Source organism: Pecten maximus, chromosome 13 (assembly GCF_902652985.1).
Source record: "Pecten maximus chromosome 13, xPecMax1.1, whole genome shotgun sequence".
In the NCBI taxonomy this organism is placed as follows: Eukaryota; Metazoa; Mollusca; class Bivalvia; order Pectinida; family Pectinidae; genus Pecten; species Pecten maximus.
In genome coordinates, this window is record NC_047027.1 from 10871087 (window position 1) to 10890879 (window position 19793).

Below are 19793 nucleotides of genomic sequence, written 5' to 3' on the forward strand. Positions count from 1 at the left end.
TGACCTTTGACCTTCTTACATGAAATGCAATCCCAATGAAGCTTTTACACCGGGAAAACTGACGAAGATTGGCACAATGTACAAAACATATTATTGAGAGTTCTGTACAGTAGAGCCAAAAAATTGTATATGCTTATATATTGTTAAACGATTACATTATAGCCATTATTCAAGCATATCATATTTAACTATTGTACATTTCGAAGCGTCTTGAACTTGACAGTATATATACATTGGTACCTTCTAGTTGACATTATAATAACGTGTCCTTGTCTCTTACTTTCCCAGAGGTTTCAAAAACTGTAAATTTTGAAAATTCGACGTGACCTTATCCCTTTGCTTTCGTACAAGAATCTTACAACCGCCCCAAACCAGCATTAAATTAAAGTGGATGTTTACGTATTCGTTGGTATCAAAAGAAGTCTTTCGGAATATACAGAGGTTGTTTTATCCCTGTTTATATATATTGGTATGAATTTATTCTTGGAATTCTCGATATAGACTTAAAACTTTTTTTTCATATCTTTTACAGAAATAGTTCATAAAAAGTACATTTCTATGTTGTTTTTTTGTTGTTGTTTTTTTAAATTTCATTTTTATCTACAACTTTTGATATGCGATATCTGATTTTCAATATTTTATCATATCGCAGACAATGTCAAGACAAACACTTAAAATAACTTTCACAGCGCTAACACAATTTTGTGGAACAACAAAGACAAACCTAGTTACACGATTACGTAAAATCCACTTTCATATCAAATCATGTATTATGTATATTGAAAAACAAATTCAGTACATATTTGAGATATTCATTTTATTTTTTTTATAAAAGGTCTGATGTAAAATGAACACATGAAATGGTGGCTTGGTGACTTCTCACAACGCAATTCTCATACCACTCAACTCTCCATCCACGCTCTCACTCCCAGTCCCACTTGGAATATATATATATATCTCTTCGATCCATCAACAAGTCGACAGAAGGGTACTAATGGACATGTGATTTTTCAAGACTTTAAACCGTTAACAGATTGTGGCTAACAAAATATTTTACTTTTGATAGTGTACTCTCGACAAATGATCATTTTGTATATTATTGTATATATTATCTGACTGATACGGGATCATTTTAAGTATATTAAATTATCTTACTGATACGGAAAATAAAATCACAACTACCCTGATTTCAGTTTCCGACTGAACAAAGATTATCAATCGTCCATACGCCCACACATTTACAATCGAAATACATACACACAACTTAAAACGCTAACTTCTTCACCAACAGATATACGTGGGAATCCACCTCAAATCCGTGTAAGTTGTTGGCGTCCCCTTGTAACCGCATCAGCAGACCACCATATGACACGTAAGCAGATCTGCAACGAAAATAAAATACAAAACACTTTCATTAGAATTTTGCATTATAAGAAAACAGTTTAAAACATATTTTTCTTTCACTATAAAATATCTATATTAGATATTTGTATTAGAGTCGTTATCGCTGGTATATCTAGTAAATAATAGACCTATAAGTTCGTTTATCCGGTATTTAGTTTTCCCATTTGTATTCATAATCATGTGTAGATGAAATGAAGTGGAATGTATCAACACATAGAAATCTATATAACTATACAGCAGAGTTACTCAGAGAAGAACGGCCGAGAAAAGATGGTGAGTTGACGTCTGGAAAACGTTACAACATCATAATGAGTGAAATTCCAAGACCTTGACTTCAGGTAAGTATGAAATGGTGACGTTAATGATGACAAATACACTAGACATTTTTTGAAAATCATCAATTAGTAATATTTCAAAAATTAATATTCAGTAAACATTTATTTCAAATCTGATCAAACTGTGGTTACTGGATGTATTTGTAATGAATCTGATGACATGAGAGAATATGGTAGTATATGTACTGAAATGACATCCACGGAGTGCGTTCCTCATCCCCGGTATGACTGAAATGATTTATGAATGATGTGATGAATGTATGAATGATTTAGAGAGATGTGTCATACAATAACAAAAATATTTAAATTCACCTTACACATCCATCGACTTCATCCATACATCCATTTTGGTTTGGCTGAATACCATGATCAAATATGAATAGTTAATGAGAAAGTTTGAATAAAAATGACCGAAAATGGCCGAATTAGAGCATGGTTTCACGGGAGTGCAAATAGTGGTTGTTTCATTGTTGCCATGACAACCAGCTAACCACACTGCCACAAAAACACACCAATCAATATCATTGGAAGAAAAACATCCAAGGAAATTTGCATGAGATTTGATGATTGGCAGAACATTGACCAATAGAGATACAAGATAGCCTGAATGCCTGGATGGATGGTCGAATGGAAACTGGTTGATAGTTAATGGATGGATGGATGAGATTGTAAAATCACAAGTGTACAAAGCAAATATGTCACTTCCCAAAAAAATATTTCTAGCCATACACATTGTTTTTTAGATTTGTAGATTGAAGTTAATAGATAATGAACTTATAAACAAAACAATATATATTCAATTGAACGGGTTACAACAAACAAGATTACAGAAGTGTTAGTTACATGAATAACAAGTCCATCAATCAATAAAATATTTTTTCTGTGATATTTTAGTTATGATTTTGTCTTAATTTTGGCACAGAAAGAATATCTTTAATTGACTGAAGCATTATAGTAAGTTAAGAACATGGGTAAAACATGCAACTAAAATAATATTAGAGTCCAACGGTTGTTAATGTACCCATCATGCACTGTTAACAGGTGGGTCAGAGGTCACAGGTCACAAGTGAAGGTGAGAGTGCGTGGTATCCACATGACGACAGAGGTCAGGTGACTGTCCTGGTCCAATCACATACCAGATTATGCATTTACAGATACTAATTAGATTGTAGAATGCACAGCTGGTAGTGATTGTACACAGATTCTACCAATTACTAAACTCTTCGAGCCCGAATTGTTGTCTTCATTCACTTTTACATCCAAAAAGTAGAAACTTGTTTTTAAGATAAAATGTTGAATTATAAAGCGTCAATCAAAAATGAATGCGATAGGTGCAAGAGTATGATGTGCAGAATTTGAAATGAAAGCGAATTCATATATTGTTTTAGATAATTTGACCTCTTCTCTCCATTACAATTTTGGCATGATTATTTTTTTCGAAAGAACGTATGTTTTGAATGCGCGTTATATCATAATTTTTACGTGTTTTATTGTCTATGTCTAATTTTCAGAGTTGATTAATCAGCAATTATGCCAAAATTGTCGGTTGGTATATCCTCCACACACACAGATTATTCACACAACAATATTCACATTTACCATGCTAAATCAATGTGTATGAACTGATAGAAATCGATGCCCCAACTACACCGTATTTTGGGAAGCACAAGTGAATTTAAAGAAATATTTTGGTTAAAGTTTCCTAAAATCCAAAATGATTTCCTATATACTTTTTTAAGCTACGGGATCTCATTGAGTTAAGGAACGCTGATGAAATGCCCGATGTAGTGTGTGGCATATAAATATGTAAGAGTGGTTTGAAATTTTGAAGAGAATAAAAATAAATATCAGTACGTGACATTTCCTGTAAGTAACAGTTCATACACATACACGTGTAATAGAGTCAATAAACGTTTCATATTAAATACACCAGATAGTAAATGTTAGTTTACATGCAGGTTAAAGAGAAGTCAACAAAGTAGGATTTCCAATAAAACCATCGTCTCAAAACGGAAAGCCAAACATAATTGTGTAAACTTTAAACAGAATGTGTGGTATATTGGAAATGATACTTCGTCACGGTAATGATGCAATACATGTACACAATACAATGTATGTAACAATGTGTAATACAGGCCAATACATGTAAACACTGACTACATGTTAATACACTAATACAATTAAGGTGCAAACTAGCCACAATACGATGTCATGCAAAACTCGACAGTACAATGTATTACCACAATCAAATATTACAATACAGACAGATATTAACAAAAACAAATGTTCCAATCTAAACTATCTTGTCCTATTTAAACGAGAAGAAACTCGACATTTACATGTTGAACCCAAATGAATATTATAATTTAGAATAACGTATTGCACAAAAAAAAGAGTTTTATTTACCATACCGGATATATGAATTTTAATTCAAAAAAAATATATCTCAAACAAAAGTATCCAAATTCAGTTGTTGAAATTCCACAATTCATCTAATTGTACCTTAGATAACTTTATACAGAGTATATATTTCACAGCTGGTTGATTCCTAACCAACCTCCCGAACAGAACTTGATCGGAATTAAATCTAAATTACAAAGATAAGTATGATAGATGAAATAATTTAAATGAATTTTCTGAAGATGTGCTATCTGAAAATTATCTGTTTAAGGTTAGAATATTCACAAGTCGATATATATAATGAGCTATCAGTGAGGTTGAGGCGGTAAAACAAAGGCATACGACCATCAGGCTTCGACATGAAATTACCGCCTAAACGGTACCAGGCAATAAAATCAGTGCATATAAGCCAAGATCAACCGTCCGTTACACTAAGACAATCAAAGAAATATTATTTGGATTGTAATACAGCTTAAACGTAAATAACAAACATTTAAATGCCTCAATTACAATAGATTCAACACTGTATAACGTTGTATTACAATAGGTTCAACAGTGTATTACACAATCAATGTGTTAATCCATTTGATATTCAAAGCATGTTAAAGATCAATACCTTAATATCTACTTCTAACATAATACATGATTACTTAAAACCAACAGCCGTACACTGAATCCACTCAAGTATTCCCACTCCCACTGGGAATTCGTGTTACGTCACTCTTTTCCACGTGGTCTTTAAATCCTCACCTTATTAGGTGAAGTAGACAATTACCGCGCTCAACAAAGTCATGTTTTTTCTTGATCATATCATAAATGTATTGATTCTTTAATGAACATTTTTTCGCGGCTAACCTGAGTTATGCATGTATCAGCACGACTCGGCCTATACAACAAGATAGCGGAAATTTTACAATCCCGTCACGTGAAATAAAAGGGATATTACAATAAATGTTTGCTTTTTAACCACATGTTGTATTGGATTTATTTAAACTTAATTATTTTTTAAACTTGCATTGAATTAAGGTAAACGTAAGCATAAGGTAAACGTAAGCAAGGCGTTTACCCATTATAAAAAACTCTTTTGATATACTATTTAAATTCTAGTGTCCTTCGTGAAAGATGTAGCGTTCAGTCTATCAATACATTACTTTAAATTGTAAACCATTAATTCATATTTGTACACATTACACATATGTATCGCCGATGAAGGATCAGGCAATTATGGTACGAATTATCAAATTATGGTACGAATTATCAAATTATCCAGATGCTGATTTTTTCTATGAAGAATATTATCAATGATTCCTTGTATTAAATATCATGCTATAAATGATATTTGTGTATAGAGAACTGTCAATTTCTAATTTAAATATTGAATCGGAGATGCCTTCTTCTTTCAGTTTTTAATTACTATTTCAACAACTCTTTAAATAGAACAGCTCTAAAATTTTCAGTTGCAAAATAGGACAATAGTTAATTATTTATAGCTGTGTAATTTGATAAGTAAAGTCAAAATCCTCTGGCCTAATGTCTGCAATGTTTACATCGGCGATACCTCACTACACGACAAAAATGAAAAAGAGTATTGGCACCCACCCAAAAGATATCTCAGTCCCTGTGTGTTTCGTTATCAAAGTGTCCTAGTATATAGGTGAAATTTTAGTTACGTAGAGGTACAGGCCTAACATGAATTGTACATTAAAGTTCAAAGTACGAAAACGAAAATTTTTATTATGATTATCGAATCATCACACATTTAAACACCTACACGGCAAAACCGGATTCAGGTGAAAACATGTTTTATCCAAATTGTATTCGTATATCTATTGACCAAGGTTTATTCAAAATGTATAATATCCCCTGATGTGTTTATGATATCGCATATTATGTATCGCAGTGTAAAACGAAATATTTACTGCACTTGTATCAACCGTTTTAATAACTAAGATAAATCTATTTCATGTTAAGCATATGTATGCTAATAAAATTCCAGGTATGTGTCGACACATCAGAACTACATGAGCGGTTATAATTGTTCATGCGTGTAAGAGGTGTCCAATATATCTATACGGTTTCATTGTCTCCCAACAGGATGTGGAAATGTTTCGGCTTCGCATTTAGATATAAACTTTCTTTTTAGTTACATAAGCCTCCTAACCAAGTGATATAGAAGCAATACCACTCACCACAGGGAAACGTCTAAATCGAAAGTGACATCGGTGATGAACCAAAAATAATAACTGTTAGATGATTGAAACCGCAAAGATAAAAAGAATAAACACATTATTTTAAATATTATGCCTAAGAAAATAATTATGGCTTAAAAATCCACACAAAATACGTTATGTTACATTTAAATGGAATATTTTAAGACAAATATCGGACAAATTCGTCTAAAGAATATTTGAGGAAAAATTCAAAACAAGCATTGTCAATAATAAAACACAGAAAAAAGCTTTGTAAACGTAACCTTACAACACATTTTGTCTGAACAATATCTGTAAAAGTTCAAGACAATTATTTTCAATTGTAATCAAAGTAACCTTACAACGCATATTAACATTAAGAGAATTACCAAGGCACAATTAAGATAGAAAGTTATGTCTTTCCGGCATTTCAAAAACTAGTAGTCTGGTTGGGTTTTACCTCTGACGAGTTGTACCATCTGCCTGTTCCTATGCCAATAATACGTACGGACAAGGATATGTCATATGCTTTCCCGCAGATAAATCTCACAGATTTATACCTCAATGATTGCTGAATCATCTACCTGGAAATCCACTCGATACCAGGTAAGTACGAGTTTATATACGAAGCTGATCTCAACGCGAGACCGTAGGTGTATGTATATACCCAGAACGGGAGGCGTGCACATAATACAGGTATACATATATACACCTTGTCAAGCCTATATATGTGTGATACTGGAACAGGTTCATTCAGGTTAGCACGGGTACAATAGGTAATTATATTAACGACAAATTTTACCGTGTACCTGACAGATAGATCTATACAAATCTATATAGTTACCTGTACAAGCAGTCGAAGCGTAACGTATTCAACGAATAATGCTTTTGTAAAGAAAGATAGTCTGATATAGTCGCGTGACAGGCATAAAGATTTCAGGCCAAAACAAAGAGAGCTTTTGGAACCATTCTAAGTTTAATTCTTCAAAAACTATAACGCAACAATAAACATGTTAAAGATCGCCATTTTTTAATATATATGCAACTTGGCTGAATCGATTATACAAATGTTCTGTCAAAATTCATAAATTGTATGTGTCGTATGGTGAAACAGGGTATGCACTCCCCATAGCACCGTCTAACAAATATTTTAGAATTTACAGATCGATAGCAAGTCCATTCTTTCCTTAGTATACTATTGATATTTCTTTCAATTTAATCTCTGATAGACCGCACGTTACCGTGTACACACAGTTAGGAGCGGATCATAATGCCCTGTCATATTAGCTGGTGACCTAGAGGACGGTTTAACGCGTTTCAACATGTAGTCCCTACATTGCATACCCAAGCATTTATCAAGTGAATGAGGTCCTTGGCAAACTCGACATCAAACTGTTAGTTGTAGATACACCTAATTATAGTAGGTTAGTCAGCCATATACGTCAATTCTAATTGTACAACTCACACAAATATCATTGCATGTTACTTACATACCGCTATATACGAATATAGGTCTACAATTATATTTAGTCATTCCGCAAATCAAAAACGTGAAAATTCCCCATGTTCGTCGTATGCTATATTAATTTGACAGTATTTTACATAAATACAAACGAAAACGAAAATTTTGTGAAAAGGGACATTTATTGACATTTATTGGCATTTAATATCTACTCTACGAACTAAATAAACCACACAACATTCAATCTAATACAGGTGTGTTAATGTCTTAAAAGGCATCTTCTCTTCGTCACGTTTGTCGAAAACTGCCATAACCAAATATATACACTCTATTATGGCGCAATCTATATTTGGTCAAGACATTATATATATGAAGTGACATCGGTTCCATATAAAACTGAAAACAGCATGTTGATATGAAATTATGATTTTAGTATTTTTACAATTAGTTGTTATTAGGTTCTAATTTGAAATGAGAATAACATTGATCAAAAGGATATTTGAGTAAAGTGGATGTGGTAGTAATGTCAGAATAAATTCCCCTAATTTATTTTGTAAATTATTTATTTTCTAATGTTTTAGTTTAAACCTAGTTAATATTCAATTGATGATTATCACAGAAAAGTGACACTCATTTAACCAAAGTATCACAGCCCTGTTATTTGGGTAAATATACCTTAAAAGAAAGATACGATATTACATTGGAACGTTGATAATTAAGAAATACATGGGCATATTCTATTAAATGTTCACAGGTAAGACAGCCCCGGAGACAGACAGGCGTGTACGGACAGGCACTGGCGAACATTTTAAAGGTATTTATGACAGTGACTTGGTCGTGGGTGAGCGTCAAAAACGCTAATCTTGGAATAGGTCTCCAGCAATAGTGTACCTATATGTTGAACTTCCTCGTGAGTTACCATGGAGAGAAGGATACAAACCACCCCCACCATGGCCCAAGATTGGATTTGACAATAATCTCAGCATGACATAATATTTGATAGGTAAATACATACCAGCGAATTAACTTTGATGTATTTCACTGAGAAAACATTTTTTTACCTTACGGAGAATTTGGCTTTGTGTCAAAAGCCAGTCTATAGTATGTGGACACTGGACAATGGGCGTACTCTCTTTAAAATGAAGACGTACATTCCTAGAACTTCGCATTTGATACGTCAAATGCATTTATTAGTCCAACAATTATGAAATGTGTCACTTTAGTTTCGCTTTTATTTTCACCGAATATAAATAGTAAGTCCGGGGTAGGTACAGTTTTACATAAATCTTTCGTAACCCCGGGGCTCACGCTGACTTTGAGTTATAATAACGGTGTAAAAAGAGAAACAAAACGTATAATGACTAAATAAACCCTTTTCATTCCTTGTACTAATACGCTATTGTACTTTCTTTTACAAATCTATCGTGTTCACTTTCCAGGAGAGAAAGAAGAAAAAGGAAAATTATATTACAGAAGAATCGACAATTATCAACGAAATGCATGTAATTACTATTCGAACTCAAGAATTAACTAGTATTTCCATTCACAGGTCATTGTCAGCGTGCCTCCTCTTCGTGTAGCAATTCGCTGCAAAGAAAAAGATACCACCAGCTGTGTTCACAGAATAGATACCCATGCGAGCACACAATGGTATCTTCTCCTGCACAGGACCAGAAGTCTCCGTCCACTTGTTGGGATATTCGTAAGGAACTTGCTGGAGCGTGACATCTGAACTGTGTTTTTGATGACATTTTATGAGTAACTATGAACGCTAAGTACGAGATGAGGGATGACTGATGATGATGGTGATGTATTTAATTATGTGATTTTTTTGTATCTTATGAAACCTCATTAATAAAATGAGTCTGATTCCCCCGTTTTGCCCTTAGCAAACTGTATTTTTTTTTATATTTTAAATACATTTAACCTAAACGATATATTGTCACATCAATTAACATAACCAATCCTTCAAGGAATGTATTGATATGATGCAAAACAAAGTTTCTTGCTAGTTTACAGTAATCATTGTTAATGATATATTATGAATACTATTTTGATGTTGGTACTGTTATTGGTAAACTGGCCTATCATACCTTACCTCACAATAAACACACATGGACAATGTCTCCACAGCTGAAACAGGCGGACAACTAGAACGCCTGTTTACCTTTAAAGATTACATCCTATGCTAAAGAATCATAATGTCTTTTCCTACACAACGAATGATGGCTGGTAGCGAAAACACATACGATATAGAATATGTCCCCTTAAGCTTCTCCACTTCAGATACTAGTCCTTGACCAGAAGCTGTGTATGACTGGTGTTTATTTATAGATTATGTATATTACATAGTTTTACAAGGACATCCTAACTAGATGATTCTACATACAAAATCTGTAATTTGATATAGAAAAACGAAAGTACAAAGTATAGAAAAATAGGTTATGCGATCTGGTAAGGAAAAATTTGCGTATGGTATTTTTCAATTTCCAGTAACTAAAATGTCTATTTTATGATAATCTGCCTGTGTGTGTAAATCATCACGGATACACTCAATGTATGCCTTGTAATGCTCTGTCTGCCTCAAGTACTGACTTCATAAATAGGATCTACAGGTAGGCAGGTGTGTAAGATAATAAAAATACCACAGCATTTTAAACTTTCTGTATTTATATTTATCTGCCTGTCAGATACAAAACTTCACGAAGTCAGAACTTTCTCTAAATTTAGCATTATTCACTACCAAACATAACTTTTTTTCTGATGAAGAAATATCAATTAACGTGTTAGATATATAATTAATACTCACATTTGTAGCTTTCTTACTGCTTACTCTCACTCCCAGAATAGATCTGATGCAACATTGTTAAGTACGCCTACTTATCCACTATATATATAACCTTGTTATGCTACCGTAAATACGATCCCACTAAACATAGCATTAACCATCACACAGACACAAACCACAGTATTGTAGACTATATTTATAAACTCTATATAGAGGTTAATATAATTCTTATCGAACAAATTTACGATAAAAAAATCATCTTCCGATATCAACTTTTATAGAATAGTATACTAAATGAGAAATGAATATCAAATGCCATGTTAATACGTTTATTAAAGCTCTTGTTATTTAGTAAACAGTTTTAGATTTACTTTTTAACTTATACTCATCATCTTTTATTAATGACCTGTCAGCTAAAATGTACAGCTCAATAACAGGCTCCTCTAATTTATATAACTTTATAACAATTTTTTTATTTCAGACAATGAAATTTTATTACAGAATTGTTTTAGGTTTTTGATTGGATTTCGTTATTGGTGTTAATCCAAGTACATGGAGTATCCCATCACGGTATACACACTGAAGTATTTGATATATTTATAAAATTTACGTAATGATTTTATTTATATATTTATATGATTTACTCTATCATACCTTATTTCATGTATATTTATATCTTTTTTTTAATATAATGCAAATTATCTACAGAGACATGTTCTATCTATATTATCACTTATATACAATGACCTGTAATGTAAAGGTGATCATACTGAGTTTGATATTTGTTGATTTCCTCACGAATGTAGCCTAAATCAACACTTTCAGTGGAGGACATCTAACATATACCATGTTTATACAACATATATCTTCACAGCATTTATCAGACAGATCGGGGACATCCATGTGATAACTTTCAAGGTAGTGATAGCACACATCATGTGACCAATCATGTGACCAAAGTTCAAATTCTAATATCATTTTAACCTCCTGGTTTAAAGGTATATTTGTATGTAAATCTAGTCTTAGTCAATCTTTATGTGTTTGATGACCGAATAGTATTTTTTCTTCAGAGTAATTCTACTATATATTATGTAAGAATATAATTACCTCTGACTAAAACAATCCTGTGTTGACAATCTTTTTAGAATGCTAAAGTATTCATTACATATTTTTTAGTCCTTTATTGACTTCAATCTTCATTAACAGATATGCAGAATATTAAAAAGAAAAAAAAACCCATGACACTTGACCGCGCATCAACAAACTATTCTGTGAAATAACTAAAAACGACAACAAAAATAATCTGAAACAAAAGAAAACATCTGAAGCCATTCATACATGCATTCGTACAAACATTCATGCATTCATACATACTGCTTGTTTAACATAAAGTGAGGTCACATGCAAGTTATATAGTCAACTAGGTTAATAAGATAAAGATCTAACAGACAACAAGGAACATTGTTTAGTCATGTTTAGTTAAAAATTTAACTTGTTTTTAAAGGAAATAACTGTAGTTTGTCGGTTGTTTTACAGTTAAGTATTTTACTACTTTTGATAGATAATACAATCGCGTTTGTTGTGACTTTTAGGACTTAATACATAAAAAAGTATCAACTACATTTTCATGAATAACACTCTAGAATCACCTAGTCAAGTGAATACTTATACTACACATATTCAAAGGGGGAAATCAGGAATCATGTTTATGTTCAAATAGCATTTTATCTGTATTGTAACAATGCATTCTGGAACCATTTTGAAAACGTAAATGAATCAATAAGCAAAACCTCAATGGAAACAAGATTCCTTGTTGAAAGAGCTTTGAGTTTCCCCGACACTGTGTAATGATATAAGGATCAGTAACTGTTATTAGTCTACGAAATACATAGGGGAGATAAATGAACATATAACACAAGATGGGCTTTTAAAACACTAAAATGTCCAAAACTTACATGCTTCAAATAACCAAAAAATCATATGACAAAACTTGAATGAAAATTTTTTTTCTTCAAATATTGCCGTGAGGAGAATGTTCTTTTGTTTCATTTAAAAAAAAAAATCCATATACATATGTATGTACACTGACATTGGTCTAAATTGCTCATCAAGTATTAATTCCAAGAATTTTTTTTAATAATTCATAGTTTTGTAAAAAGTCATATTATTTTGCTTCAGATCACCATGAAACAGGTACGTACTGGACATTGCTATCTACGTGTAAGAGGTGGCATTATCATTTCACTGCAGTTTGTGACTTTCAAAACAATGACATGACTGATTGAAGATTTCAAATATTTGTATGAATATTAAATTATATTAAATCTAAAAGAATATCATCTACAGATGTAATGATTTGCCTCCCCTGACATACAAATATATACAGCTACTCATGATTTATCAGCTTAGGAGTGCACAAAAAAAAATCTACATACTGATGATTCGATAACAAATCTACAAATATCAAGATGTTAATTGATCAAAACAATAAAGTGATTATCTATGTCAATAATTTAACACAGGTATGTATTTTTCATTGGTTAATTTTGATTTTATGGTTTTGTTTATTTTTGTGACATGATATTAAGCTGACAAGACCCTAAGTAACTGTACTGTGAGACAACATCTATTACAGTAAATAACTGGCTTTACCACAGAAATGTATAGTGTAGACTTACAATCGAGATGAATCTGGACCAGTCTCGTCTCCCTCAATCCTGTACACTTTGCCATACATCACATATTCAAAGCTGTCCGCACGGGAAGGTCCGGTGTCCAAAGGGTTGTACTCTCCATCGTCCGGAGATCCATCTTCTCTTAGGGTTGTTGCCAACACCATTCGGAATTTGTCACCTTAAGAAAGAAAATTAATCATTTAATGTAGCATTTTACTAGCTGATTATTCATAGTAAAACAGTAAAAATAATTTTAATTGTGTACAAAACTTTTAAACTGTACCAGACTACCAGTGTTGTTTAATGAAAATCAAAAGAGTGCTTTAAACAGACAGGTATTCAATATATAACTTTAATATTATCTATTTTTTATGAGTCATAGTTCAATTGAAATACTAAGGGACATGAGATAAAATGTACATATGTAAGTACCCTGGAAAGTCCTCGGTATTTAAACGTGGGTGTTTTGTTTGCACTACTATAAAGCAAGTTAGAACAGATATCCTCTATACACGTCTCGAGGTGCATATACATACAGTCTGTGAGTGAACAGCTTATTATAATTCACCACTGATAATGTTGATAACACAATGTACACATATTCATAGAAAAAATGTTCAAAAAATGTCCACTATTATAATCAAGTAATAAGAAATTATTTGAGTGGTCAGCTTTAATTTGAATGCATGTAGATTTTTGGCAGTTTTTTAAAGTGATTTTTTTTTGACTAGCCATCAACATCATTGTAATACTACATGTTAATAGGTCTGGGGTAATGATATCATATTTCATTCAGTTGACTACAAGGAATGGTCACAATTATATAATTAGGTGGCAAACCTAGGAAGCCTGTATCGACATGATACATTTAGGTCAGTCGAGTTATCAGCTGATATTTGTGCATTTGTTCTTCAAACCTGAGGGTGGGTCATTGACTCATTGGAGAATTAATTTTACTACTTTAATAAGGAATAATAAAAAAATATTTGATTTATATTAAACAACTTTTGGTGAAGAAGTATACTATAGAATTGGAAAGGCATTTATATAAATGGATGAGTGTCTTCTACTAATTCTCTATCAATATTCTACAGAATTTAACAAAAGTGTTCAATAGTTTCATATTTTACAAGTACTTCGGCCAGCATAACATCTTTCATAAACTTCATATTACAATGATTCTACATTTATTGCATAATTGAAATTCAGAAGAAAATAAATCAAAGTCCAAATTCTTTTTTTCAATAAAATTGTTCCAACTCTGATGCATTATACACTACAATTGCATGTATGATGTTGCTATATGACATTGACGTAATGCGTATCAGATCAGGCAAGTTGCATTGTATTTAATATTGAAAGTTTTAAACATCCTTTTAACTAGCTGCTTTGTATTTCATGTAAGCAACATGTACATACTTGCTAGGGTAGTCAATATTCAATTTTAAAATGTTGATTGTATATTTTCAACATGGTATATTATGCATGAAATACAAACATAACAGTTTCGTAACAGTATTAAAATTCAATATGATATACAAAGAAAGGAAATGTGTTATTGAATTGCTGTTTGTTCTTCAGAAGTAGTGTTTGTAGTGTCGTTTTGTGTTTTATACTGCACATTGATCTACAAGTTTGTGCTCATAGAAATACTGCTACCATTTCACACCATTAGTAAGCTACAACAGTACTGGGCCCATGACAAGCACAGGCCTATATTTCTTTTGAGAATTGTATAGTGTTCCTGTTAGAATTTAAATGCCCCAATATACTGAGTATGCACTTCACACCAGTGTTCAATTACTTCACAATGTCATTGTTTCTTTCCCAATGTTCAATCTTTCAACAAGTTGAGACAAATTTTTTCTTCAAAATTTGCTGGACTTTAATTCAAAGAACTTGCCAACGAGAAAATGCACCTCAATCTTGTACCAGTACAATATGCTAGAATAACCTTGTCATTGTTTCCTGTATACGGGGACTAGAACCACAAAAGAAAAGGTTTGCGGCTGATTACACCGTCACCATGGCATTTTTAAATGGACATTTGGAATTAGATAACAATAGCGCTGTGTCAGTATAGCCAGCCAAGTTGATAGGTTTACCTATGAAGTCATTGATCATAAGAATAATACATGTACATTGTATAAACATATGTATATATATCAATGATGAGAACTTAACTACACATATCTATTGTTTATGGTCATTTTAATGGTCGGCTTTGTTTTAAGTTACCACATGCAGTGATTTTAAATGACAAAAGATATCTATTCAACCTGATCAATTTTAATTTAAATCATGATCAGATATCTCATTAAATGGATGTCTTTGTCATGTACAGTTTGTACTGTAATAGTTGGTTTATCCTGAAAGGAATTTCTGGAGATACCGCGGCGGTCCGCCGGGTGTCTAGATCACACTGTTATCCAGTTAACAATCTCCAGTTAAAATGTTTAACTTGATTGTTTATAATTAAGATTAATCATAAGAAATCTTAACAAAATAATTATAAAATTGAAAATAAATCCCCCAACATTTACATGAAAATGGTCCAATCTAGACTATTATGTCATTACAAATCTGCATCCAACAAGCAGAAAGTTAGATTTATTTATACAATTATTTTTTGGTGAAACATGTTAGATAATGAATTCATTCAATCTTTTATTTTTTCATTTGCATATATTGCTCCTTTTTATAACTCTAACTTTTGATAATTAAGTTTATAATATATTTATTTTGCTTTTCACCTTTGACTATGAAAATTGGCCTTTAAATTTCTACTTGATTGACATTTTCTTTTTATACATTTTTATTAAAAACCCATAATTGGTATATATTTACAGTTGTATAGAAGAATGTTTTCATAAAATATAAACCAGCAGTATGAATAAATATTTCATTTTTCTTTGTTGAAACACTTAAAAAATGTTTTTGCACATTAGTATTACTGCCTACCTAGATCGACAGGATAGTGTTGCGTGTTGACATCCAGGATCAAGTCCATCTTAAATGACTCGGACTCGCAGAAAAGCCTGGATACTGAAATGACAGAAAACAAGATTGGTTAAGATAAACACATTACTGTTTTCTATATTACATAATAATAATATTGATCTTAACTAAAATTTGCATACAAATTAAACCAAGAAGTCAATCTGGTTTCTATTTCAGTAAATTTTTATATCAAAGATCGTTTTAAGGGTAAGGAATCTAGATGAATTTATTATTTTAACCGAAAGTTTAGGCGAAACATATCTAATAATTCAGATAGATTTCTACGATTTACTACCTTCATGGATGTTGTGTTTTGACACAACTGTACATAGTTTACTTATACTGCAAAGCTACAAATCATTCCATAGAAAAAAATCTTCTAATGAAGTCAGTGAAGTCAGAAAATACATAATTACATATCAATCTTTACAAATAACAAACTGGGGCACAAAATGACAGTTACTGGTGACGGGTCATAGACTGAACATGTAGCTTAGTTTACAATATGTTCAGAGATTCATGGACATGTTTATTGAAAGCATGAAAATTTTTGCTATTTCAATCCATGTTCCAGAGATCTGTATTGACATGTTCAGTCACTAAATGTGTATTTATCACCGTTACTCTGCTAATTAAGTCATAAATCTAGCACATCTGAAGGTCAAAGTTCACCCTCATGTATACATAATAACAGACATAGTCTTTGGTCAGGTGTATTAGTTTTATATTACCTAGATAAATATATTTACACAGATCAGGTCACACCTTCCAGGGAATTGTAAGTGTGCAGATACAAGACCATAATCTACGTATACATACACAAATGTAAGTTGACCCTACATAATTCAAAATCACACTGCTCATAGATTCCATTAATGTGATGTTTATATATGGATTATATCAAGTTCAGAAGAAAAGAAAACACACAAAATAGTTGTTTTTCCATTGCTAACATTTCCAAATATCACTATGCGTCTATCGTCATGGCAATAACTTTGATGGCATCATGATAGTTATCACTATAATAATGTCCACCTTTCATAAATATGTATAATTCAACAATTATTATATAAATTAAAAATCCATTCAGATTAAAAATCACTTTTTGGTAAAAATTGTGAGCATAAAATTGATCTTAAAGACAGTGTTTTCATTTAGAACCGGTCGCCGGCCAAATTGACCGGTTAGAATAGTGTTTTGGCCGGTTCAAATGACTTAATTCACTTTTTAAAAATTGTCTAAAAAAATATTATCGTAATCCTCAGATACATGTATACCTGCTACTATTCATTTGTAGCCTTTTACAAATATTTTTATTGAAAACCCTGTGACTTATTACAGAACACATACAAAACAGGCCTGATTTAAAAAAAAAAATTTAGCTAAGTTTGATGAACACTCCATAATAATAACTATAATAAATAAAACATTGTTCAGACATCTATAATAGAACTGACCACATCAACCAGAATAAATGCAAAATTTAACCCTTAATATCAATATTGGTACCGTCTTTTATTAAGTGCTGCAAAAATAAAATATGACTTTTGGTAGAAAATCCAGGAAAATTGGGACAAACTTAATGCATTAACTTCAATAAGTTGCAGGTGATTAAGTTCCCAGTAAATCTTAACTTACAGATTAGCTTAGTGATTTTTTTAATAACATGTTTAAAATCAATGAAAACTTCTCTAATCCTCTCAAAAAATGCAAAAAATAAATATAACAATTTTATAAATTGTTCCCACTCAATTAAATCATAGTTCTATAAATATTTCAGAGAACATGTATTGACTTTGTATAGGAGACCAGCTGCCACCTGGTTTGTATGATTGTGTATTCCATACCTAGGCAACCCATGCTGCAAGACTCAACATGTGAAATTTCTACAGTCGAAACAAATTTCCAAGTTTCAGACAAAGAACAAACAGAAAGAAATTTACTGTTGTAAGGAAGCATAAAAAATATTTTTCTGCAAGTTTTATGAATTCATACTTAAAGATTTTCCATGTTTAATCTGACAATCCTAGATTCCATTCCATGGCATGTCTCAGCCTGCCATTAAACACACAGACATTGTTAAAATATATATGGCAGGTTAACATTTATAATATTTATAAAATAATTTGAATTCAAGTCACAAATTGAACATTTGATAATTCTTTCAAACATATCATGAAAAGTGACACGGCATAATCACTGTTTAAGCAGAATTATCAGTTGCTTGATAACATTCAAAATGACAAGACAGGCTCACACATGATTTACCAGGCATTTTTTTTTCTGTAGGTTTCATTTCTTCAAAACCGATCGTCAGTCCACACTGGAAAGTCGTTCTCGCCCCTCGGATGATTCTAGCTTAGTATGCATGTCGAATGTAGCCATTCTTACTTCGGCCAGGTTACCGGTTGTAAAAATCTTGAAAGGCATACCGGCTTTCTTGTCCCGTGTAGATGTACGACTGTCAGTGTTACGCCTTGGTCTGTCAGAATCGTCACGATCCACAGGGGGTTTTGTAGGGCTTTTGAAGTCCGTAACCAATCAGACAACTTCAGTGTTGACAAGTTTTGACAAGTCCGAAAAGTACCGGGTACTCATTCAACAGTGTAAAACTGTATTGATCGTATTACAGTTAGTTTTTAATTCTTAAGAAAGGTTGTCAATTTAAATTGTTACAAAAAGATAACGCTAACTCTTAAGATCTTAATTAATATAAAACAACGACATGCACCATTTTTTTCATGACTGTGTACAAATCAAGTAGGCACATGCTCCCCGGGGTTCGTCCATGTTTTCGGGTCAAGAACTGTCAAGCGAACTTATAGAAATCCAAAGAAACACAACTTGACAACTAGAGAAAAAATCTTAATAAACATAGGTAGTTTTAACTCACCTCTGTCGAATTTTTTCCCGTCAGGGTCAATATCTTTAACGTCGAATATATCTTCAAATAGCACACCCGCCATTTTTCTTTAAATCCGGCGTGACCTCTCAAGTTTATAACTATTACATAAAATATGTATCAAAAGAACGTCGGTCTTGACTAACAGATGTTTCTATCTATCAATTTAATGACACAGATTCTAGACAATATGTGAAATCTATCCAGTTTCACAAAATACACAAGGATAACTTTATTTGCAACAAATCCCCTTCTGGACAGGAAGTGATTTCATGTACACTAGTTTAGTTTTCACGCGTAAGAGAGTATTTATAGGGGAAGTAACTCGACAAGACGCGTGTTTTAACTTGTCTGTAATTTTATGATATGGACAACATTTATTTAACTGTTTTTTTTAGTGCTTATATTTAGGGTGACATTACGAGTTTTATTTAATAGACGCATTGAATTGAGAATTGTGAAAAAGGGTATAATTAGAGATTTGTAATCATATTTTTTCTTAATTATAGGTTAGTTTAATCAGAGACTTGTGATATACAAGTCTCTGGTTTAATTTACTTATGTTTTTTACTTACAGTAATTTATTTTAGACAAAAATAATATGCTCATGGAAAAGTGTCTAAGACAAATATTTAATG

General features: G+C 32.0%; 1 protein-coding gene and 1 long non-coding RNA gene across 4 annotated transcripts; one reads left to right on the forward strand and one right to left on the reverse strand.

Moving 5' to 3' along the window:
- Window positions 1–800: 800 nt before the first annotated feature.
- Window positions 801–19437, reverse strand: LOC117341447 (DNA-directed RNA polymerases I, II, and III subunit RPABC3-like). 3 transcript variants are annotated; one of them, XM_033903296.1, is made up of 4 exons: window positions 19147–19437; window positions 16215–16298; window positions 13257–13431; window positions 801–1382 (listed from the first exon to the last, which is right to left on the reverse strand). In XM_033903296.1, the coding sequence occupies exons 1-4, from the start codon at window positions 19217–19219 to the stop codon at window positions 1265–1267; spliced, it is 450 nt and encodes a 149-aa protein (XP_033759187.1). In that variant the 5' UTR covers window positions 19220–19437; the 3' UTR covers window positions 801–1264. The 3 variants fall into 3 exon arrangements, with proteins under 3 accessions (XP_033759187.1, XP_033759188.1, XP_033759189.1); XM_033903297.1 differs by lacking the exon at window positions 19147–19437 and adding an exon at window positions 18522–18748; XM_033903298.1 differs by lacking the exon at window positions 19147–19437 and adding an exon at window positions 18511–18748.
- On the forward strand, window positions 8354–9667 carry LOC117341448. Its single transcript, XR_004535631.1, has 2 exons — window positions 8354–8793; window positions 9340–9667. It is a non-coding gene; the product is annotated as an uncharacterized LOC117341448 (long non-coding RNA).
- Window positions 19438–19793: the final 356 nt, after the last annotated feature.

Bases quoted from the DNA above. Each gene is read 5' to 3' on its own strand.
- LOC117341447 (XM_033903296.1), bottom strand. From the start codon at position 19,219: ATGGCGGGTGTGCTATTTGAAGATATATTCGACGTTAAAGATATTGAC. The intron at 16,299-19,146 runs GTGAGTTAAAAC...CTGTCATTTCAG, and splicing joins CGGGAAAAAATTCGACAGAG to TATCCAGGCTTTTCTGCGAG. The intron at 1,383-13,256 runs GTAAGTCTACAC...TTTTCGTTGCAG, and splicing joins GGTCCAGATTCATCTCGATT to ATCTGCTTACGTGTCATATG.